General features: G+C 36.1%; 1 protein-coding gene across 4 annotated transcripts in view; it reads right to left on the bottom strand.

The window, feature by feature from the left end:
* The window catches only part of IMMP2L (inner mitochondrial membrane peptidase subunit 2), a 420,331-nt gene that overhangs the window by 354,065 nt on the left and 40,776 nt on the right, over positions 1 to 25,490 (bottom strand). Inside the window, exon 4 of one of the 4 annotated variants that reach the window (XM_069003886.1) lies at positions 24,155 to 24,554. The exons of the other annotated variants lie outside the window; for them this stretch is intronic. Coding sequence (XP_068859987.1) covers positions 24,530 to 24,554 — 25 coding nt within the window. The 3' untranslated portion in view covers positions 24,155 to 24,529. Of the gene's footprint in view, positions 1 to 24,154; positions 24,555 to 25,490 lie in introns of those variants that run through there. 4 annotated transcript variants of the gene reach the window in all.

Genomic DNA, 25,490 nt, shown 5'->3' with positions numbered 1-25,490 from the left:
GAGATTACAATTGCCACCTTCCATTTGAATAGAGATATTATGGCAAAGAGTTCTATGAACTGAACATGAGTCAGCACTGCAATATTGTTTTTAAAAATCAATATGTTTGATCCCTTAACAGGGATGTTTTGGGACACACTGGGGAAAAACAAGATCCTGGGATGTAATTGCCTACAGAAGTGACAGACATCATAAATAAAAGGGTAAACCAGCTGAAATGTCAAGGAAGATATTGACAATATCTTCATATATTCAAGAACTGAAGAAACCTCTCCAGAATGTACTACACTGTAACATTCTTGTTAGACATTGTCATGCTTGCTGGAACGAAGGTGCCATTCTCATTTAAACTCTGGAAAGTAGTTTATGATCCCTTCCAACAGCCAAATCATTCAATAATTCTATAATGCATTAAGCAATTCTTATACTGTATTCAGTACTAGTAAGTACTATTCTTAGGTAAAATATTCTGTCTTATTTAGGACACTAATATTCTGGAAAAATTTGACAAACTGCAGAGGATCCAGAAGACCAGAGAAGAGCAGCAAGTACAATCAGTGGTCTGTAAATAAAGGAAAATATAAAAGTCTATAGGAAAATATAGTTAGTTGATTTTGTATAATAAAAAAAGATGATTGAAGTAAAGACTTAAACTCTTGAATTCTTAAAAAAACCACAAAGGAACTGTGGAAGGCAATAAACAGTTCTTTGTTTCTACTGTAGACAGGATTAAAAGCAATGGGCTGAAACATCACCAGTGTACAATTAGACAAAAAAAAAAAAAAAAAAAGCGAAAAAACCCCATATTTGTAGCAATAAGTAAGGTTTGCAACAGCATGCCTAGGTAACTAAGGGATCATCAAAACAGTGAATTTTTCAAAGTAATTTAAAATGGTAGTTTACAAGCCAGCATAAACACTGGCCAGGTCAGATGACCTTGCACTGTCCCCTGACTTCACATCATGACCTTTTATCACTTGCTGCTCCCTACACCATCCAGTGAAAAATTACTAGTTCTACTTCCCCAGTTTCATTCCAGATCCTTTCTCCAAATATTGTGGCAGGCACCACAGCTTATAGAGCCATCTCTGTCCACAGTTTCTTATTTTTTCTTCTATCTGTCTCTCTTTCAAAAAGAATCAGTGCCCATTATGTCCCATCAGTGTACACAGCTCAACATACAAAAAGTCCTTTGGACTCACAGTTTCAGTAAAGCTTAATTACATGTTCTCTCCTGGTCTCTCCAGTTACATTTTGCAAAAAAATCTATTAATCCAATTCCAACAATGGGGTGACCTTTCTTTGCAAAGCTTCCTTGTGGCTGGAAGTTGAAGGACAAAGATATTCTTCAAGCATGCATCAATATATTTGATTGATAGCAGCTGATCTGCTGAATTTTATATTCAAACCTTCTGTAAAAAATCTGAAAGCATCTGTAATATGTCATGCAAAACTGCAGGCCTCTTCAGGCCATTACTATACAAAAGTCTGCTTAGATTTACAAGCCTTTTAATAACTGCCAGAGCTTCCTATATTTGGGTTAATTTAATTAATTATTTCATATTAGGATTGGGAAGCCTTCACAGCCATTTTTATCTTCATTATGTGCTTGTCTTCACTGATGCATATCCTTAATTGTGAACCAATTGACTATATGAAGCAAATACCTAACTCCAGAAACATCTAAATAGCCATATTTTTAGTTTACTTTATTACCTGAAAGGACATATTGATAAGTTATGCAAAAAAATATTATACAAATGCTGGTATTTTCTGAAAACTGAGCATATGGAAAGAAGAATTTTACAATTAGACAAATCATTATTACTATGAAGTAATTGCCAAAGTTATTTAGTATTATTTTTTAATAGAAAATATCAATTGCAATAAATATACACAATCACTTCATATTAATCAATTCAATATTTGCTAAATTGTAACAGTGAATTTTTGAGATGTATTAACACTAAAATATAAAAAAACCTATGGTATAAATATGTGAGATTAATACAAGGTATCTTATATTTTCTAAGGTGAAAGGCATCTTCTGGGATTGGTCAAGTAAAACCTTTGAAGTTAAGAAGATTTGCCACCCTTATCCACTCTTACCAGGCAATGATGATGATGACAAAACAGATAATCTTAAGAAACTCTTAAAAATACAAAAATGCTTCTTTCCTGACAACTGAATAATTATGTGCTATATATTCGCAACATTTCCTACTTCTTACTGCATATTGAGCTTTACATAATGCTACAAATGGGTCAATTATGAAAGAAAATAAGACTCCTGCTTCAAAGAACTGATTCAGAGGTTGTATCATGGCCTCTCAATACTGTGTTTTACAGGGATGATATTAAGTAACTAATTTATTTTCTTGGAGATTCTTTGAAGTTAAAAAGTGGTAGCAGTTCTTGCAGTAATCAGTCCTCAAGTTCAGAACTTTCTGCACCCAGAATCACTAATTCAAGAGTTTCCCTTAAAAAGATCTATTTTGTTGCAGTTCAATAACATAAAATTGCTTATATCCTCTGTACCTATGCAACTGTTTTCAAGGTGATCAGTTTACAGTGTGTTAAGTGGTTAGAGGTAGGTCAGCAAACATAATCCAGGATCTGATGACAGGTAGCTGAAGATTAGCAGCTGAACTATAAACATTTAAACCAAACAAAAATGTCATTCTTTGTGGATACAATTCAACTAGTGGAATGGAAATTGGGGGAAAATATCATCTCTCTGCTGAACTCAAGTCACAGAAGTCTACACTTTTTCATCCAGACTTTTCTTCAGGCAGTCTGCTCAATCTAGTTGAAAACCCCAAAGTAATTTTTTTCTGCTTCTTGCCTCTATTTAAAACTAAGAAACATAAGGAAAAGTATGTAATACACTTACTATTAAAATAGATCTGCTAATGCAGAGAAGTTTGATACTTTTAATAGTCTATGGTATCTTTTACAAAAGAGAATAATAAGTGAATCAGAGTATTATCTAAGAAAAAAATTATCAGCAATTGCTGTTTCAAACTGAAACCATCTTAGTTTTGTCTAAAAGATGAAAATGTAACTGAAAAGGCATGCTCCTACTTTCCACATACATAGTATCTGTCAGGCTAAAAAGGTTTTACGCTGATAAAGCACATGCCTGTGTTCATACCCTCAAATAGAAAAGGCAGGGACCTTCAAGTACAGAACCCATGCCTTACCCTCTATCATAACCAGTTGTTCCTGTATGCCAGCAACACAGCCAGCTGCATGAGATTCTGATGAAACAATGCTTCAGAGCACAGCTATTCCTGCAAGGACACATTCAACACCCACCAAGAGAGAGGGAGATGGTTTTTAGATCCATACATGCCTTCAGGAATCCCTGGATAAGCCCATCAGCTCCTGGGGCGATTTACAGCCAAACTAATTTTGTCTTTTCAACAGACTTACTGATCATGGAGTACTAGTTCCATACAATGACAGAAAAAGGAGAAAAAATAAAAAAAGGAAAAACATTCAGAGATTCAGTGTGTCTTTCCATCCTAATCAAGACTCAAAGACTCATCAAGGATCAAAAGGAAGTTTGTTACAGATAAAAAAACCAGACAGTTTTAGTATCACTAAAACTGACGCGCCATTATATTACACACCTTTTTGGGGAGATGGGAATATTTTTCTGATATCTTTTTTTTTCCTCATCATTTCATTGATTTTACAGGTACCAATGACCCAAAATATTTGCCTTAGAGAAAATATCACTTCGATTGACCCACTATGGCAGCATTTCACTTATATTAACAGCTGAGCTATTTACCACCAAGTGCAATGGCATTTTTTAAATTTTAGTATCCTGGTTGTTTTACAGCTACAGTGGTATAAAAAGAGTTGAAGCAAACACACACCAAGAGAAACACAGAGCTGCAGAGATTTGTAATAGAAATGTTAATACTGATATGAATGGAGAATTAATAGGAATATAGGAGAGGGGAAGGAAATAACAAAAAAGGAATTACAATGAATATTAGTGAAAATTACATTAATCAGCCTTAAAGGCCCTCCACACAACTTCATAGCACACACCAATTAGAAAAACGAGCTAAAAGAACAAGCTAACACAAGGGACAGTGTACTGCAGATAAACCAAAGACGTACAGGAAGGTAAAGAACAGGGCTGAAGTGACCCAGGTAAGGAGACAAGATATAGTGAGTACACCCTAAGGACTCAGAGAAAGGCAATAGGATGGAGAGACAAAAGACCATAATCACTGTCAGTTCCTCAAAAGACAAATTCCAAATCAATATATGGTCACCAACCCAGGAACAAGGAGCAAGGATGACAAGAACTCAGAAATTATAGTCAGTGGTAGTATAAATATGACTACAGTACAGGTGTACCATAACAAAATTGAAAGAGATTAAAAAATCAAATTATATTTATAGATTACAATATATTTTCACTGTTTCTATCAGTCAGAGTGACTAATGGCTTGTGTATCCACATTCACGATATTCATCTTTATTTTCTTGTCTCTTTAAGGCTGACCTTTCAAAACAGCATGTAGTGTATACTCCTTTCAAAGAGGTAGCCAGATATTGTATGCTGCTGTACAGATTACATATAAATCATATAACCTGATACAAAACCTTCCAGTTGAATTTTGTTGTCCTGAACATCTTCTATGTTACTGCATTGTATTAATAAAATTACATTTTAAAGAGCTATTAGAATATCTCTGGACAACTCCCCTATTAATTTTTAACCTATAATATAAAGGTACGCTTACAGCAAAAGATAGCAGTTTTTTATTGTAATTGATTTAAAATTTTAGTTTGAAACTTGGTAGACGGGTGGTTGGAAGAAAAGGAACATAATGCACAGTCAGTCCTGGGGTTTGCTTATCTATTGGCAGTTGTTACAGTTCCAAAGCAACCCACACCACCCATCCTCCTTTATGGCTTTCCATGGGAACTATTTTGCTCCATCCCTCTTTGCAGGGAGTCTGAACTCCCAGGTGGTAACACCCTTATTCACTGAATTAACTCATTTCCAACTTCTCCAACTGCATTTCACGTCCTGCTAGAGGTTTCCGTTCCAGGGCATATCAATGCTTTCAAATGGCTCTGACAGAGAATAGGTGTGGATTTAAAACATCACTTCTGTATTTCTAACACAGCAAAAAGAAAAAAGGATTAAGATAACAGATGATATTTAACCTTAAGTTTTGCACTTCTTTACAAGTTTGTAGATTCCTTTTCAGCTGGCTCACCATGACATACAGTTCCAGAGAAGACAGACTGCACTTGCCTGTAGCTCTCAAACAGCATTTCCAGTTTACAAATCAGTCTCTCAAAAGATACTTTGTGCTGTTAGCCTGCACTTCATAAAGCTGTTTGATTCCTGTCTCCAGTGGTAGATTTTCAGCAGTACATTTACATTTCAAATCAGGAAGTGAACACAAGTCATTTTCTGACCCTTTTCATTTGCATTTCCTCTGACAGGAATTACCCACTGGAACAAGGGCACCCCATTGAACCCATTGTCTTGCCATGCTCTAACGAACTGAATAGCAGCAACAACATTTTTTTTTTCTCCTAATACCTGATTAGAAGTAAAAACTCCATTCTACAGACAAGTTGTGCAAGGATACACTGCCTAAACACAAGATTAGATAAGAAATTTTCCTATTTGGAACATAACTGTTTTAGTGCATATGTTGTCCAGCATCTTTAAAATACACAAAATAAAACCTTTTTTGCAAATAAGCAAAACAAGGAAGGTATAATTCTTTTTTTTCTCCTAAATACTTTAAAACATAAGAATGGCCATGCTGAACCTGATCAAAGACCTCATCTATCTTGGCATCTCATCTCTGACAACAATTAGAAAAAGAGACGCCTTCAATAGTGTTAAAGACAGGGAAAGCCTGTATCATGCTTCCTTCTCCCTTGACCCCATATTTCCCCAGCCTCCAACTATTTTTTATCTCAATTAATTTTGTAGCCTGGTGTTGTTTTCCTAGAATTCCATTTAATGTGCAAAATATAAACCAAGTCCAGTGTTTCATCACACTGATGTTTTGTCATACTTGACTTCATCCTCAATCTCTGAGGATGGAATACTTTCACTGTCTTAAACCTAACAACCAGCGAAATGAAAAAAGTCATTTACTGGTGGTGTTTCTGTATATTCTCAACAGTAATTTTAATGTAATGGGAGTGGATTTTAATTGCAAGAATTAACAGCTTTATTTAGCATTAACTTGACATAAAATTAGCAGTTTCCATCTGAAAATAAAATCTGAAGCAGTTATATATTTCAATAGTTGATCAAAATAAATACAAAAAATTAAGGAACACTCAGGATTTAATCATCTCCTCAGCACAGCTGACAGTAATTGTAACCATAACATAAATAATTTGTATACACAGACATATAAAGAAAGCACTGATGAGATCAACTATAAAAGTATTTTGGTTGCACTTCATTAAAAGTCAAGTTCAGACTGAAGCACGTTTCAGCCTAGTCGGGATCATTTTATATCTGGACATCAGAAGCATATTCTGTGGTCCACTGCTCTGCAATAAACAGATGTTTGAATACACCCTATGCTATGGATAACATTAAATTTGCCTCCTGGGATTTACAGGACATTGGTTCTTAATGAGCAAATTTAATACAGTGGCAAAATACAGAATGTGTGAGATAACACACAGAAAATAATGCATAAGTCTATGATTATCCATGCATCTTTAACTATACTTAATATTTGCTATGGACTAAAACTATAACAAGAAGCAAGTATTACAGTGTGTCTCACTGTTACACACTGTAGACCACTAGCTATGTATAAAGGAAAAAAAATATGTTGGCTATTCTAAAATTGTTATTTTCTTCAGAGAAAAAAAAAGTAAATTAAACATGGAATTCACTTTATGGCCATAACGTTACAATTAAATATAGGTAAGAGGGTCACAAATAAGAAAATTAAGTCTTTCAGCAGGAATATAGGAGAACAAGGTCCTGCTAAGACTGTGTTTTGTAAGAAAATAAGTGAATCTCTGATCTTGGAGTAATGTTCACAGCCCACCTGAGACAGCAAAGTCCTGCCTTGCTCAAGGCAAGATAATTTCATTTAAACATGATAGACTGAAAACTTCTAAAAACATTTAAAAATATATCAGCATGACTATAGCAAACAGATGAAGGATAACTCATAATAGTTGAGGATGGAGAGAAACATTCTTTCTGTAGGCATATTAACTGTAGATTATTTTGTAGATAACAAAAGCTTTTGTTAGATAAAATGGCAGTTCTGAGAGGAGCATGCCTGTTCCTTATTACTCCTCTTGCCAATGTAGATGTCTTTCTGTATCCAAGCTATCTCCTGGCTCTCTCATAAGCATTCAGGACAAAGTTGTTTTAAGTATTTCCATGGAAAAAGGCAACTGAAAATCAGATATGGACCATTTCACCCACTCACCCTCTTTGTCACCTCATGGCTGCACTGTCTGTATTTTAGAGCCACAAAGAATTTGCAGCTTGTTTACAGACTAAAGAACACACATTAAAATGTTGTTAACTGATTTTCTGGCTAAGGGTAAACTATTGCTTTGAGCTGATTGGCTGAATCTGCCCTTCTGAACTGCTTTTAGTTAACCCTCTAAGGCTTTTATGAGATTTTGGTTCAACCAGAACCAATTGTCATATCGAATGGGACCTTTAACTTTCATATGAGGAGAAATCCCAGTCATGGGTAGCTTCTGACTTGTTAACAAATCTCCAGCGTATTCAAAAAGCTGCTAACACTTCAAGATATTAAGCAGAACCACAGAAGAGAAAAATGTATATAAAAGAATTAATTGAACATACCAGAATGGAACATAATTTCTATGGAACTTCTATAATGAAATGACTGGCTCCAACCCTCATCTGTCCTGTTTCTTGTTTCTGCATTTTCAGGCCAGCATATCCCATATCACTTCTCTAAAGAAAAGTTACTTCTCTTAATTCTAATGAATCTCCCATACCCTTAAGAAACATTCCGTTCCTTGAGCTCTCCCTCCATCATGTGTATAAATTAATCTCCCAAATTTGCAGCAGCTTATTATCGTGGGAGAGCCTCTTACTAAGGACTTTTTTCTGCTTCCTATTACCCTGAGGCAGAACATAATACGGTCTCTATGCATTCTGAGGTTCACCTAAGGTTCCTACTAGTTTTTTGCATTGCTATTGATTTACTTTTCAAACACCTCATATAGCTTTTTGATAAAGAAACAGTGAGCAACTCTGAAGTAATAAGAAACAAAACAACCAACAAAAAAACACCAAAAAACCACAACCAACACACCAACCAACGAATCAACCAACCAACCAACCAACCAACAACCCACAACAGAAAACTGTCACAACAGTAATGGTGACTACTGCAAAAAAAGTTTTGTTCCTAGCTACATTTAGAGAGTAATCCATAATTTTGATGACTTCCTATAATTGAGCTATGACAAGTTTAAATGGAGAGGACTAGAAACATAACGTCTTCTGTAAAGTTCACTTTTGAATTGCTACTGCAAACTCAGCTAATGTGTATTAGCATATTAGTGTATTAGCACACTAATGTGAAGAGATGCTTTTTGAAGAGGGTTAAATTAATTGAATCCTGGCATAGAACCTAGAGATAATATGATACACATTTGAGAAACCTATTTTCAAATTTTCTGCATTAAAGTAAGGGACAAAATAACAGACCTTAAAGGACAAGATGTCCACCTAGCAAATAACAGAAATGGAAAACATGCAAAGTATAGCACATCACGCATCTATTTAAATAATGCAAAGAGAATTAGAAAATTAATACATTCTGAGACTTAGCATATATTACCTTGATATGTCACTGAAAATTACTAAAAGTGTTTAAAATCTCTGAAAAACTGATTTCTGGCAAAAGAGAGTATTTTTTTAACTGTTCTGCACAGACACTACTTGGGAAACTTCCTTTGAAGAAGCTCTGACATTTGTTTATAGTATTTTTAGTGAATTCTTCAGTTATTTCACCAAAAACTGACACAGCATGAAGTATCATTTCCTAGTAAACAACAATACAGAGCTGTCTGTCCATCATTGACAGTTAAATTCAGTCATCCATAATGAATTGTGATGACCATAAGTGCCACTAAAAACTTGATAATTTGTGTAGCTTCTAATCATGTTTAATTGAAACATTAGAACAGTAAAATGCATTTCATTTGGATTGAACAACACAAAAAACAACTTATCTGTTTAAGCCCATTTTCTCAAAACTTGTTTTTAAAATACATTTTATCTGCGAGAGAGTTAAACAGTTTGGTACCAGAGGCTCATTTGTACACTTGCACTACAAAATTTAAATCAATTTGCATAATCAAGTCCTACCAAGCATTTCCCACCAAGATGAAGTATGTCTTTTCCTTTAGTTTACCCTTGAGCTATTGTGAGGAATAAAATAAACACACTAGTGCTAGATTAAATTTAGAGTTCTGACTATTCCACTGAATTAGGAATGATCATAAATACAGCTTACAAAGTCACATTTCTGCATAGCAATGGTTTTGTTAGAATTTATTTATTGTAAATATGTACCTTAAGTGTATAAACACTTGTATTTTTCATGTGAAGAGTGTCTTGTAGTCAGCATTTAAGTAGCTGTGCTAGGCCTAGCCCTAATCCATTCTCACAGTGTGATTAGCACCAGGCATTCCAGGAAAAAATCATGAGCAATCCCAGATGAATCCTATTCGATTATTACTGTAGATGCTTTCATCACTTTGTACTATTTTGAATCTTAATAAAGTCTTAGTTTTATTTCAGTACTGTTTGTTCAAATGTTTTGATATATGTCTCCCAAATATATGTATCCTGAGAAAGTTACATAGTCTATCCTAAATTTGGGTAATAAATAAAAAGAATGAAAGTTTAAGTGAGTATTGTAATGCTCATCATCAACAGTTTCATGCAGGTTACTCAAACCAAACATTTTTTGAGAGAGATTAAATGCATGAGATATTTGGCCCCTTCTTCCATATACAGATTTTACAAATAATCTACCCCGTCTCCTTTTTTTTTTCACCAGATAACTTTATTTTTCAGCTCCTATTTTTCCAGATATCCTTAAGCAAGTTAATCACTCTACCTTTTACTTTCCTGTAATGTTGAAACACAGAGCAGAAGTATTCCTAATGAAAATGAGTACTACCCACTACAGTACAAAAGCATGTAAAATGTCATCTCTTTCCCAAGGAACCATCACAGCCACTAGGAAATTATGCTTACTGTTACTGGCCATGAGACAGAGTAATTAGTGATGAACCAAGAGGAAGTGAGCTAAGTGTACCAGGTCTTCAGTTCGTGAATGTGAAAAAAAAAAAAGAGAAATTTTAACTTCATGAAAGACAAAACAACAAGGCAAAAAAATTTATTGCCAAAAAAAAATTAAAGCGGTTTTCTGACAAGGAAGTTTCAAAAACTGAATGCAACACGATAAAAAAGTAGAAATCAAATTATCAAATTCAGTAAGTCTAAAGTAAAAAGTACAGTGAGAGCAGAAACCTTGACATTACATTGCAAGAAATACATTGCAAAAGATTTATTTTTTCTTATAAATTGATGATAAAACAGCAAAATAAATACATCAGCTGGAAAAAATCCATAAGATAGTATGGTTCAAAATATCAGAGACAGAGTTTCCAACCTTCCTGAAATTAATACTGTACCGAAAACATTAACAATTCTGCATCCATTTTGTTAGTGCACTTTTCATTTCTCTATTAATAGCAGGCAAAAAAAAAATTTTACAGCTTATCATTTGTTATTTAATACTCCCTAAATCATAAAAACTCAAAGAAGAAAGGGTTTTTAATTGGGAAATACAGTAAGCTGATGTTTTTAAAGGAAAAAACTTTCAAAAACTTTACTGGCAACATAAATCAAAGTGGAAATTTTTAGCTACTGAGTCATGTGAAGCATGTCTAAACTGCAGAATGTATTCTCTAGAAGAAAGATTAAATACTAATCCAAGTTAATCACAGAAAGAGACTGAGTGATATTTTCTGGAAAATAATCCATTACATTTCTTGTAATCAATATCAAAAAATCTCAAGCAAGAAATCCAGTATCAACTATACCAAAACATTTTGTCAGTAGACTTATATGTGCCAATGTCTAGCAGAGCTTTTGCTTAAAATTCGAACCTAAAAGAATATCAAGCTGAAGATTTCACTGCAAAATTAAAATAATTTCCTACTCTGTTGGAAAAGCCTAAACAGAAACGTGTGTGTGCAGGAAACTCCATATTCTCTCCAAGCACCAATCCTCCTTCAAACACACACACAATTGCATACATGAATGTTAAGTGCCAAAATCTAGTCCATTTGACTTGTACTGTGATTTCAAGAACAGCCTAACCTAACATCACCCAGCACTGCATCAAATGAAGACAGTATTCTCCTCATCCTGCAACCCTTTGCCTTCATCTTTTTATCTCGAACATCCCATTCCAACTGTGACAGAGCATTTGTAGAGCTCCCCAAAACCTGAATTGCTCTGGTTTACAATGTTCTCAGAAAACAAACAAAACCAACAAAGAACACAAACAGAACAAAACGTTCCAAATGGCTGCCAGTTAACCAGTTCACTGTAATTTACTGGGGGGGGTTTCATGTGCAGCCAGCCAAGGAGGATGGATGCCTCTTGCAACTGCAGTGTGGAATGTTTGGGAAACTGCAGTGTTCTGTGTAGCATGGCACAAAGCTGACTCTTCTGGAATCTACTGAACACTGAAATCTGGATCTACTGCATAGGTGTGGCATGACAGTGTATCACATGCTTGCAGTTCCTGCTTCACTCATCACATCCTACATAAATATATAAAATTCTTGAAACAGAAAAAAAATTGATTGTGAATAAAAAGATGTTTGAAGGTAAGTGGATGAATATTAGAGGATTTTAACTGAAAAAAAAGATGATGTAGATAGCTTTGAAAAAAAAAAACCAAGAAAATACTAGGAACAGTGCAAATTAAGGAAGCTGGTTTTATTGATGTTGTAAATATGTAACTTTCAAAAATGGTATGGACCCCTTGCAGATAAAGTGAGAAAAGTGAAGGCTATGTAGTTTTCTCTACCCTTAACATATGAAAGCAAAAAAAAAAAAAAAAAAAAAAATTGAAGAATTTACTATAAGTACTCCCACTGAAAAATCCTGGTCAACCCTGGAACCATGTTTAGGACACAAAGATACAAAAGATGTTAGAAACATATTTTCCCGATCACTCAACAGGCCTTACATTTGATATAATTCCCATTCCTTTGCACTTCACATTCTGAAGTAATACTCCTTTTGTTGCTCTTGAGCTCTATTGATATAAATGAAAGTTGTTTGATTAAGTAACCACAGATGTTCTCTCTTCAACTTGTTGTCTGGTCATTTTGGATTACAGCTGCATAAAGAGGAAGTGTCACAGAAAACTCAAACAATCCCTCTTGAAACAAAGCTGTCAGAATACATTTAAGTTAGCTACTTTTGCAATACTCTAATACAAGTAAAAGGTTCAACATCCTCTCTCAAACACAAATTCAATTACATACTACATGACTTTTCAACAAAAGAATAATGATGTTTGGCACAGGCATTTTTTGAGAGAAGGACTAGGACACTTCAGTTCTGAGTTCAGAAAGCCATTTTCAGCTGTTAATGTGTAAGCATCCATTTGCTTTCTAGCCTCTACTGATGGTTTTGACTAGATCTCTGCTGTACATCATAGGACTTTAAACAACATCCTAGATACCCCCAAGTGAGCACTCAAATGTAACCATCAATCTCTCAATAGAATTCTAAGCTTTAATTACAAAACACAACCAGGTTTTGCCTAAACCATAAACAATTTCCAGCAGAGAAAAGACTTTTCTAAAAAGTAAAAAATTTGCAATCACACAAAATTGCAGCTACATTTTCTAGTATATTCCATCAGCAGTAATAACTCTGAGATAAAATCCTTAAAAGATATTTGATGGTTTCTTTGAAGTTAGTCTCAGAATTTCCTACAATGTAAAAGATGGACTACCACCAGAAAAGTCTGATTTTTCTAATTTTAATTGGTTCTCTTGACTCTCATTGTCACTGTCACAATATAACAGCCACTTCAGTGAATTCATCTGAATGATTAAATCAACTCACCATGGAAATTAGAGAAGCCTAGAGACCAGTTCCGGAAGCAACATGCATAACAATTTTATTTTAGCATCAGATACAATTAACAATATTGCAGGAACAAGTATTCAGAGTGTAAAGAAACAAACCCATGCAATTATAGAAGCTGACATTTGTCTTATAGTGAAGCAGATGACTATGTTAAAAAAAAAAACAAACAAAAACAACCCACATTTGAGGGTTTTATTTGAACGTAGGCTACTTCTACCTATTTGCTGTACTCTGTTTTGCCTAAGTAAGCTTTTTTACAATTAGTCTTCAAAAAAACCATGTGCATTTCTCCCCTACATTCCTGCATCATTAATTCAATTATCACCTTAAACTTGTGTCACATTAAAATGATGTTGCCAATATAAAAGTATGAAATGACTGTAATGTATCTCGTAGTATCTTTGTCATATATCCAGCTCAGAAATCTCCTGCATCACGTTACTAAAGCCCATTCTTGCTTTCTCATGGAGAAATTATGTTCTAAAAATATCTTCCAAGATGTCTTGCTCTGTTAATACATTTACTTCTTAAAAGAAAATAAGCAAACTCTTTTGCTAACTCCTAGCCTTATTTTTGCTAACTCTGTCTTATTTCAGACTGAGGAAACTATTTTTAGGCTTTTCACACAATAATTTTACTTGCACAAATATGAAAGTTTAATATTGACAATATTTAAAGCGCTGGGTCAACTCCCAAGAAGGCTGTAGGAAGTTTCTCTCAAAGTTACCTGAAGACAATAAAAAGTTTAAACAGCTGACAGTTAGGGTCAAAATTAATGCAGATGTCAATGTTTATAGCACTCTAACAAAGACAAGCCAACAGCCAAACTATTTAACTAATAAGGAAGTGAAAAAATTATCTTTTAAAGTGTTTGGTTCATATAAACTTCCAGGTGCTAATCTGCATATATTCCAGCACTAGCGTCTCCCACACTCACCGTCCATGATTCTCAGTAATAGGAACAACAATATACAGCATGAAGGCCTGGACAATAAAAGGAAGATGGGTGAGCTCTGGGGAATATCTTGAATATCATCAACAGCTGGAAAAGGTCAATAATTACAGTGATTTTAATTCCACAGAAACAGAAGGCATTTTCTAGGAAACAAAGGTCATAGTAATATAATAGAATCAACTAGGTTGGAAAAGACCTTTGAGATCATCAAGTCTAACCTATGACCTAACACCACCGTGTCAACTAGACTATGGCACCCAGTGCTATATCCAGTCTTTCCTTAAACACCTCCAGGAATGGTGACTCTACCACCTCACTGGGCAGCCCATTCCAATGCCCAATCACTCTCTGTGAAGAATTTCTTCCTATGTCCAACTAAACCTCCCCTGGTGAAGCTTAAGACTGTGTCCTCTTGTTCTGTCTCTGTTTGCCTGGGAGAAGAGGCCGACCCCCACCTGGCTACAGCCTCCTCTCAGGTGGTTGTAGAGAGCAATAAGGTCTCCCCTGAGCCTCCTCTTCTCCAGGATACACAACCCCAGCTCCCTCAGTTGCTCCTCATAGGGCTTGCTTCCAGACCCTTCGCCAGCCTTGTTGCCCTTCTCTGGACACCCTCCAGCATCTCAACATCCTTCCTAAATTGGGGGGCCCAGAACTGGACACAGCACTCAAGGTGAGGTGTGCCAAGCACAGGGGAAGAATTGCTTCCCTAGTCCTGCTGGCCACATTATTGCTGATACAGGCCAGGATGCCACTGGCCTTCTTGGCCACCTGTGCACACAATGGCTCATGTTCAATCTGCCGTCAATCAGTCCCTTTCTGCCTGGCCACTGTCCAGCCACTGTCCCCAGCCAGTAGCACTGCAGGGGGTTGTTGTGGCCAAAGTGCAGGACCTGGCACTTTGAGAAATAATAGTCAACACTCTCCCTCACACCAGAACAGCTACAGTTGCAGATTGCTTCACCATTGTCCAGCTTTCAACCTGCAAATGACGGCAGAAACACAATGGGCTTTCTGCTCAAATTTTGGACTAAGCACATAGTCCCCACCAAGCTCTTTTTCTAATAAAATAACAGACTCTGCGGGCCTCAGAGGAAGAGACAACTGAAAAAGTTTTCCTTAGCAGATTTCTGTGAAAGGGTTCCTGAAAAGAAAGATGGCAGACAGAACACATAGCAGCTGACCCAGGAGTTTGCTGTAATAGCTCAATATGGAAAAATCCAATAAGACCGAAAAGAGGGAAGCTAAAGCATAGAAGCAAGAAATTTGTATCTTCCATATATTATTTAAAAACTAAGTTGTTAGAAATTAATTAAAGCCTTTTTCTAGAAACTGCTAATGTTTTATAAAATTGAGACTGCTAATTCCCTTCCTCAATATCTAATTATGGGGAGGGGGGGAGGAGGATCCCCCAAAGTATATATTTTCCAATGAAGGTTCAGAGACTAAAAAATCTGAGCAAGACCAAGACCTCATCCCTAAGGCCCTCCTAAATGAGGCCTAAGATAAAGATATTTATACACTCTTGCAAAAAAGGGAGGCAGAAACTCCTAAAGGCAAGCATCACCTTTGAAAACATCAAAGTGTTTGGAAGCTGCAGTCTGATAATAATAGAATAATCCTCAGTTGAAAGGAACCCACAAGGATCATCAAAGTCCAGCTCCTGGCCCTGCACAGGACAGCCCCAACAATCATACCACATACCTGTCCAAATGCTTCCTGAACTCTCTCAGGCTTGGTGCAGTGACCACTGCCCTGGGGAGCCTGTTCCAGTGCCCAACCGCCCTCTGGCTGAAGAACCTTTTCCTGATATCCAACCTAAACCTCCCCTGACACTATATGAATAAATGAGCTAGAGAAATACAGATCTTAGACAACAAAGCACATGAACTTGAGAGGTGAGTGGAAAGGCTTTATAAATTTAAACTCAAGAAAGAAGATTACAGATCACGAAAACAAAACACAAAAATTGCTGCAGACAAGTTTCAAGACTCCAAATAAAGACTGAAAATGGATGTCACCTGCAGAGTATTCTGCTCTTTATGCTTTTTTTTCTGAAACTGCCTGAGAAAATGAAGCAGGAAACAGTGAAAACATGCAGGCTGTCTGACCCTAAATATACACAGTGAGACCACTGTGTATAAGAAAATAGTAGTGCAACATGAAAGAAGACAGTATGCTAAGTAAAATACAATGAAAGGTATGACAGATCTCATCGACTCAAATTCAAAGCCCAGGCTAGATGTGTTACTGAAAAATTTTCTAAGCAAGGGACACTCTGCAGACAAAAATTACTTAATATTCTATGACATAATTTGAGGTGTCCTATTCCTGATGAGTAGAGGGTAAGCTAAGAATTTCCAGGGCATCAACTTTTATTAGCCCACTTTTGCATTTCTCATTCAAGTAAGGTTTTTGAAAAGTATACGTGTATAACAAATCTAGAGAGTCACGTATACTTTCCTCCCACCTGTTTTATATTCCTTTGTATAAAACCAAGGTATAGCCTTATGTACTAATTACCAAGTCTTCTCTACATACAGCTTAGAAATCATTACAGTAAGCAATGAAAACTTTAATAGAAACTCTGCATTTGGCTTACTCACTATGTATCACTAAGAAACAATCTGTGTAATGGGAAGGGTTTAGTCATTGCCTTCTACCATCAATACAAGTTCTATCCTCATACAGCTCCATTCCTCTTTTTTTCCCCTCTTTTTATTATGCTTTCTCACCTTCCATTTTTATTGTCCATATGCTTCTCCTTTCCCTTGCATAACATCCCACCTTACTCATTAGCAGTAACACAAGGCAGAAACTTATCTTCTTATAGGCCTCTATGAAGATATTAAGCCATTCCAGCATGCAAAAGAAATCAATACTGCAGGAGAAGTAGAATACTGCTCAAAATATGATGAATGAACACAAAAATATTGACAGAAACTAGGATTCAGCACAATGAACCTCTGCAGACTTGTTTCATTTTGCCTATTTTTATTATTATATTATTTGGATTTATTTGGAATATACAGATAGCAACAAACTGACTATTAATGCTGAAAAATTATTAATGGATCAACTTTTACAGAAATGCATGTATTCTATCATTTCTTGATCTTCTCAGCTGTTACATAAGGAAGCAAAATATCAATATCTGGAAAAGGAAATTGGGGGGTGGGGAAAAGGGGACAATATAAAAAAAACACCCCTAGGAGCATTCAAGGTCACGCTGAATGGGGCTTTGAGGAACCTGATCTAGTAGAAGGTGGCCCTGCCTATGGCAGTGAGGTTGGAACTAGGTAATCATTCAAGTCCCTTCCAGTCCAAAACTTCCTATGATTCTATGATAATAATATAAGCTTAAAATAAAGCAAGAAAAAAATCATCTCACTCTACTCCTTTCCCTCACTTATCTGTCCTATATATGTTCCACAGATTGAACAGACCTGACCCATTGCATGAAACTCAAACCAATGTATCAACAAAATGTTCTTATGAAATGGAAATTTTTGCCACACTGTTTACCCAACCAGCTAGTACTAAACAGATTAAATACCTATTCATTAAAAGGTAACACAAAACCAGATGATCTGTACACTATTACAGTTGTTTGTAAACTAGCATATAGTTCAAATCTGTGCAGATATAATGGACAATAAAATTGATCACAACAGACTACGAAGTCCTGTTGTAGTAATATCGCCAGATGAGGTCATCTGCTCTCTTTAAAATTTTCATCCCTTCTCTTTAAAATTAAATGAGGGCTTAAAGCATTTCTGATTCTATTCTCCCACTAATAATCCCTCATTAGATTTAATTACTTACATTCTATGTAGTTACATTATTCCTACAAACAGTCAAGCCTACTTAAAGTTACTGTCCTAAAAATGACTAGAAGCTAGGATCTAGGAGAGATGTTTGTTTTTTTCCTTACTACACACCAGGAATTCAAATGTTACTTCCTTGTGTACCTTATTATGAAATACATCAAGTTAATATGTCATTCTTACATTTTCATGATTTTTTTCTGAAATGCCTGATCTATTTTACATGTAACTGTCTTTGTGGAATTTGCATACAACTGCCTACATACAGCTCACTCCTATTTTCCAACTAATAACAGAATTCATTATTTTGTTTTAAAAAATTTATTCATGGTGCAATTATTATCCATCACAATGACTTGCAGTTATTCACTGCAAGTTTGTCTGCTTGTATGGTACTCTACACACCAAATTCATCATGCTTAACTTCACCAATCTGAAACATAGGTCTGTCTAGTCTAATCACCCAGATCCTCTATCCAATTTATCTGAACAGACAAGCACGAAAAGAAGACAATTCATTCCATCTATATCAGATGTCCTTTAAAATGGGATATACTGCTCTCTTGGGATGCCTGCTTGCCCAGTTAATTATAAAGGAAGTGTAAATGACTATGCTCTATTAAAAATCTCATTTTTAGACAGATACATTTAAATAAGACATAACCCAGCCATGGCATGGCAACAGGATTATTTCTGATAGTACAGTTACATCACCTTTGCAGAATGACACAGACTAAGCAGAAAAAGGGTATTTGCCGTCAGCAGAGCAGAATTCAGACTAAGAGTGTCTGCACAGCACCTTTAGCTGGTTTGCTGTTCTTCTACAATGACCCAGCACTGGTATGCTGACAAAATTCCATTATTATAAGGTTGGCCTAGAATGCAACTATGAGAAATCTGAGCCAATGATTTAATAAACATATTAGCTGAATATGTTTAAAACTTCATAGCTAAGTATGGTTACTAAGATGCAAAAGAGTCCTCATGGATATTAGTGCTTATTCTATGCATTTATGGTTTATACTCTTCTTTAAATGAGAATCAGAAGTGCAGCTCACAGAAAACATTAAGGAGTATTCTAAGAAATATACTGAAATACAAAGCAGCATGTGCTGGAAAAAAACACATTTCTAGACCTGTACACAAACATCATTCTTTGGGTTTGGATAGTGTGGTGGGCCAGTATCAGCACAGTAAACTTTCTTGAGAACTGAAGCAACTCATGTTGTAAAGCCAAAACTTTGATTCTGAAGTAAATGCAAGGAAAACAGATTGCAGTGTTGGTTTAGCCACCTGTTTGTGTTTTCATACATCAAAAGCTTTGTCCTTATCAAATGTACTTAGAATAAAAATCATAACAGGTATATTCAGGCCTTTTAAAAGGAAACTAATCTGTTCAAAGCAAAATAGCAAATACAAAAGCTTTACTTAAACCTGATATTTATGAGGAAAACACGTCATGAAGAGACAGTAATAAACTTATGCTCTGCTATGCCTACTGAACTCACAAATACTGCTTTTTCTTGCCTCCTCTCAAGTCTGTGTTCAAACTATAGAAAACTCTTGGCAATAATTCATTTAAGACTAAAGATGAAAAACAAAAGAAAAACTGTAACAAAAGAAAACTGTTGCTGTGTAGTCAGCATCACCATTTTTATTAAAACGCTTTTTTAAAGCAATATATGTTTTTGTCTGGAAAATGAAGATTGAGAAGGAAGTAAAATATTTTGGAGAATTCAGTATGAAAATACAGCCACAATGACTTTATGAGACACCCTGCTCCATATTAGTAGTGACAGTAGTAAGAAAGTACATATCATATCAGTAGGACAGAAATACAGTACTGAGGTACTGACACTACATATCAGTAGTGACAGAAACCTATGCAGAGACCAACATGCATTTCTGCCCTGTTTCTAATCTCCAGGTTAATTTAGGAGAACTATTATCATTAACAAGAGCAAGATTTAAGGCTCTATTGTCAGAAATCAGTTTTGATCTTTAACAACAATGCACTTCTTTTGTATGGAAGAGCAAGGCAAGGAGTTAAAATTAGGTCTGGACTAAAGGGAGATGATACAGCTGAGTCTTTTTGCACTGAGGTGTAATCAATAATATTTGATTTATTCCTGGCAGAACTTTATCTAATTTACTCTTTACATCAAGAATTCTATGTTTCTTCCTCATCTTGTTTATTTCCTTGGCAATTAAGCTCAGAGTTTCTGTCTTACTTCATAAGGCTTTTTTAAAAAAACAAACAAAGCTCCTTTTTTCTTTTCTTCCACCAGAATTGCTTCAGTCTAACAATGTTACATAGTATGAGTTTCCCACATTCTTACTAAAACATATGCAAGGATGATAAAAAAGTAAATCAATGCACCATTTGTAGTGATAGGAGGCACCTCAGTTTCTTCTACATTTTATTTTCACAGAATCAGACTGTTTGGAAGGGACCTCGAGAAGGCATCTGATCCAACATCCCTACTGAAGCAGAGTCACGTACAACCAGTTGTCCTGGACCATGTACAACATGGCTTTGTGGCATTCAGAATTATCTTCTTCATTACTTCAACTGCTTTTTTCATTTATATAGATTTTCAACTTCAATGTAAATACTAAATCTATTCTTTCTAAATGAGCACAATGACATCCTATATCTGATTTTTTATGACACTTATGTGCAAAACTACAGAATTGATTTCTTCATTGCTACAGCAAAGTCAAATTCAATGTATCTAGGCTAGCTGGTTGATAGACCTGAGATCTTAAAAAACACATCAATACAATGGTGTGGACTTGTGTTTTTATTTTGCAAGTTTTGCTATTGACAGATTTATGTCCACCTCCCACTGTAGAAAGAATATGATCACATTACTGTGAGAGTGCAGTAATATTATGACTCAATTTCACTTTAATGATGAATGCTTACAAAATGGCTAATAAAGTAGTTTTCAAGATGGGGACTAAACTAGAACAATATACATTACACAATAAGAGATAGCAAATTACCACCCAGAGAAAAAAAGCATGGCAAATAATACAACTCTAATTTATTAAATTTTTAAAACTCCAGCAGAATAATTTATAGAAAGCTTGTATGAAGACAAACTCCCCAGTCAGCTCAGGTGACATACAATAATGGCTGCAAAAAAGAGTTTCAGATTTTGAAGAAAAACTTGCTTTAACTCTTTAACAAGGTATGAAGCCCTCCTTCTTTGAGTCACTTTCTTCAAGTATCATTAACTGTATGCAAAAAGTCACTGAAAACAGAATAAACCTTAGAATACCATTAACATACAACATTTATTCAACAAGCAATATGATATGTAAAACTATTTCTTGGCTAACGTCCACAAAATATGCCTTGAATTTTTAGGTAACTAAGCATTAGTATTATCACCATCCAGTCAAGACACAGAGAGCCTTTTCCCCTTAAGTCCTATCATTCATGTTGGAAAGGGCCATCTTTCACTGGTATGTGTCTTTAGGTTTGTGTACCTTTTCATGCTGCTGTTTTCTAACTGGTATTATTGCTGATTTCCATCTCAACAATATAACCCACATCTCTCATTTTGCCCTCCTTAGCTTGCATCATTCTACTCTGTAGACATTATCTCAGTTCTTTTAACATAGAAGTCTCCTCAAAAACCTAAGCCATGGTTACACCATATCAGGAATGAGGTATGGTTCCTTAATCATGGCTGAATACAGAGGGAGAGGGAAAGGGAAGAAAGCGAGAATTTTAGCAAATTGCTTTTTCCTCATGTAAAACATGCCTCTGTATACATTCTTCTGTTTCTTTTTAAATAAAATGGGAGCAAATATTGGATGTGCTGCCAAGGAGTCCACTCCAATTGTTCAACACCCAGAAGAAATGCTTCACGTAGAAAACCTGAAACAGCCACACTGCAAAACCCTATCTGCTTAGAAGTCTGAATGAAAGCAGGCACCAATACAGCTCAGCAAGCCCAAAGCTTCATCTTTCAAGCAGAACTCAAGGGGTTCAAGTGATTTAAGGAAGCCTGTTGATGAAAAATGCAGAGTTTTGATGCGGTCCCTAGCGAAAAAATTACATAACATATCCCAAACAGCAATTTCAGGCTAAAATTTATAAATGGTAAGGAATTGGACAAATCTGAGAAAACATTAAAAACTTCTTAAAAGTCAGCTAAATTGCCTCATCATGTAGAATGCTAATTAAAATTACTTTAAACTATAAAAGAGTTTGTTGCTCATGTAATGAATACAATCCTTTTTAAATACATCACAAGGAGGGTAACAATATAAGAATGATATAAACTATTAGGAAAGTTAGTCGCTTGGTTTCTGATGTATGTTTGCAGCTAAGGAGTAACTGCTCATCAGGTTGCAACCAAGGTAGTTTTGTGAGCTCTCACTGAATGATGTACAAACCTCATGAAATTCAACAAAGCCAAGTGCAAGGTCCTGCACCTAGGTTAGGGCAATCCCAAGTATGGATACAGGCTGGGCAATGACTGGAGGGAGAACAGCCAGGCAGAGAAGGACTTGAAGGTGGTGGTGCATTCAAAACTGAATTATAGCCAGGAATGTGCACTGGCAGCCCAGAAAGAAAACTGTATCCTGGGCTGCATCAAAAGCATCACGGCCAGCAGGTCATGGGAGCTGATTCTACCCTTCACTCTGGTGAGACTTCACCTAAAGCACTGCATCCAGCTCTGGGGCTCCCAGCCAAGAAAGACATGGCTGATCAAGAGGGTCTATAGGAGAGCTGTAAAAATGATCAGAAGGCTGAAGCATCCCTCTGATGAAGACAGGCTAAGAGAGTTGTGATTGTTCGACCTGGAGAAGAGAAGGCTCTGGGGAGACCTTTGAGCAGCCTCCCAGTAACTAAAGGGGGCCTGCAAAAGAGATGGGGAGGGACATTTTACAAGGGCAATAGTGAACAAGAGGAAGTGGTTTTACACTGAAAGAGGGGAGGTTTCAATTGGATATTAGGAAGACATTCTTTACTGTGAGGATGGTGAAACACTTGAACAGGTTGCCCAGAGACGCTGTGGATGCATCCCTGTTCAAGGTCAGGTTGGAGAGGGGTCTGAGCAACGTGGTCTCATGGAAGGTCCCCTAACCATGACAGGGGGGTTGGAGTACATGATCTTTAAGGTCTCTTCAACCCAAAGCATTGTATGATTCTATGACAGGATTATATGACAAAGAATTAAATAAGAATCCTGTTACAAAAAATAAGAGTGAACCATTCCTCAAATAAGCTTTTTTCCCCCTTTTCTAAATTTGAGTTTACTGAAATGTAATTTCTTACTCATTCTTCAGCTACTTATTGACAGCAGAGTTGCCATCATTACCATTGCAAACAGATGTTTGCCTGCCTTTTTTAAACATAAGTATGGAAAGATAGAAAAAGAGGAATTAAGCCTGTTATAATCAGCACAATAATTGCTACTTTTAAGATACCTCAGTCAAAGGACAGCATCCAAAGTACAAAGGCAGAAATGTGAAGCCCAGCAAAGAAATTATTTTTATATTAATTTTCATAAACAAAAGCAGGTGTTTCACAAAGGCAGGCCAAAATGCTACATTTCTTATTTGTTACAGTGACAAAGCAAAAATGGAAAATACCCAATTAATTGCATAATTAGGTGATCTTCTGGAACAATTTATCTTCAATAGCTACTGAATATTTTAACAATATATATGTCAGTTTTAAGGAGCATAAGAGAGAAGGATTATGGTTTTAATGATTGTAATCAAATCTAGAAATCAGATCTCCCTTTAGCCTGTGACCATTATTTTAATAATTTATAGAAGTAAAGAAGCATGGGAAGTACAAGAGGAAAGAAAGTAAACTCAACCACTGACAAATTTTCAAAACTCAGACAACAGCCTTGAATCCAATCTGTCAGGTATGACATTCTTCAAAAAGGATGAAACGTTTTACTGATCAGAGTCCTTATAATACACCTGTCGTGAGTTGGCTCTGGCTAAACACCAGCTGCCCACCAAAGCCACTATATCATTACCCTCTTTGGCTGGACGGGGGAGAGAAAAATAGAAGGGAAGGTTCATGGGTTGGGATAAGGACAAGGAGAGATCACTCACCACTTACTGTCACAAGTTAAAAAAAACCTGAACTTGGGGAAAAATAAATTTAATTTATTACCAATAATATCAGAGCAGGATAAGGAGAAATAAAGCCAAAACTTAAAACCACATTTTTCCCCCACCCCTCGCTTCTTCCGGTGTTCACTCCTGATTGCCTCTCCCTCCTCCTCCCCAGTAGCACAAGGGGACAGGGAGGGGGGTTGTGATCAGTTCATCACATGTTTCCACCACTGGGAGAAGACTCCTCCCACTTCTCCCCTGCTCCAGTCCCTGCCATGCCAGATAGTTCTCTTCATGTATAATATACACAATCGAAAGTTACTTCAAGACCCAAATCCTCTGGTTATCTTCTAGGCTCATGATAACACATGCTAACTACACTCTAAAATTATTTATTATTTAGCATTTTCATTTTGATGTTCTTGCCCAGAGAAGTCATCTTCCCCTTTTGGTGTCACTCCTGTAACAAAAAAAAAAGAGAGACAAAACGTACCAAGTTGCAACTTCTATGATTTACCAAAACAGAGAGAAGCCCTAGGTCATCCTCATGATGCTGAAACCTTAAGTAAGAAAACACCAGCCTCTTTTGCATAATAAAGATGCGATTTCCCAATACTTGTCACTACCATGCCCCAGGCTGAGAACTCCAGGTGCCATGTAATAGTGCAAGAGCTACCTGACACACCACTGACTTAAAGAGTCATATTTCACTTAGATTGGCAAACCATGATTTTTTTTTTTGTGAAGCACTAAGTAATGCATAAAATTCCAGGCTACATCCAGCAGAATTACTCTCTTCTAGGTTTTGCTGATCAACCTCACAGCTTAAAATGTCAGGCTTCAGATTTCATAACATTATACAAGATGTCTTCAACACCTCCTAATGTAGCCCTCAGCATTTTCTCCAAAAAGAACAAAACCAATCAAGCCATGAAATGGTGCTACCTCCTACAGTAGCACCATCTGAAGGGGAAAAGAAAAGAAGAAAACCACAAAACGAAAAATAATTTAAAAATATTTCTAAGAATCATGCAAATGCATCCTAATGCAATCATCTGATTCTGTCTTTCTGACGTGCTGGAAAAAAACCCCCGTGCCTTGAACCCAATCTGTCTAACTATAGTAAAAATGATGGCCAAAGAAGTGGCTGCCCTCCCTAATTCTTTGCTTTGACCTCAACCCTGGTACAAGTCAAACCTGTTTGCAGAATTGCTCTTTACTTCCAATAGCTAGACAGGCTGTCTGAAATATATGGCAAGTAAGTCTCAAGGCTTCATTCTCTGGACATAAAAGGCAGATACATCCTTTTAAGCTAGTATCTCAAAAGAAGAAAGATAGAATAAAGAAGTCAGTCCAAAAAAATTGCATCTGTGGGGAATTCATTCAGAGTAGGAAT

The sequence above is a fragment of the Aphelocoma coerulescens genome, chromosome 1A (assembly GCF_041296385.1).
Source record: "Aphelocoma coerulescens isolate FSJ_1873_10779 chromosome 1A, UR_Acoe_1.0, whole genome shotgun sequence".
In the NCBI taxonomy this organism is placed as follows: domain Eukaryota; kingdom Metazoa; phylum Chordata; class Aves; order Passeriformes; family Corvidae; genus Aphelocoma; species Aphelocoma coerulescens.
Note: the sequence above shows the minus strand (reverse complement) of the source record. Positions and strands in the feature narration are given on the sequence as shown.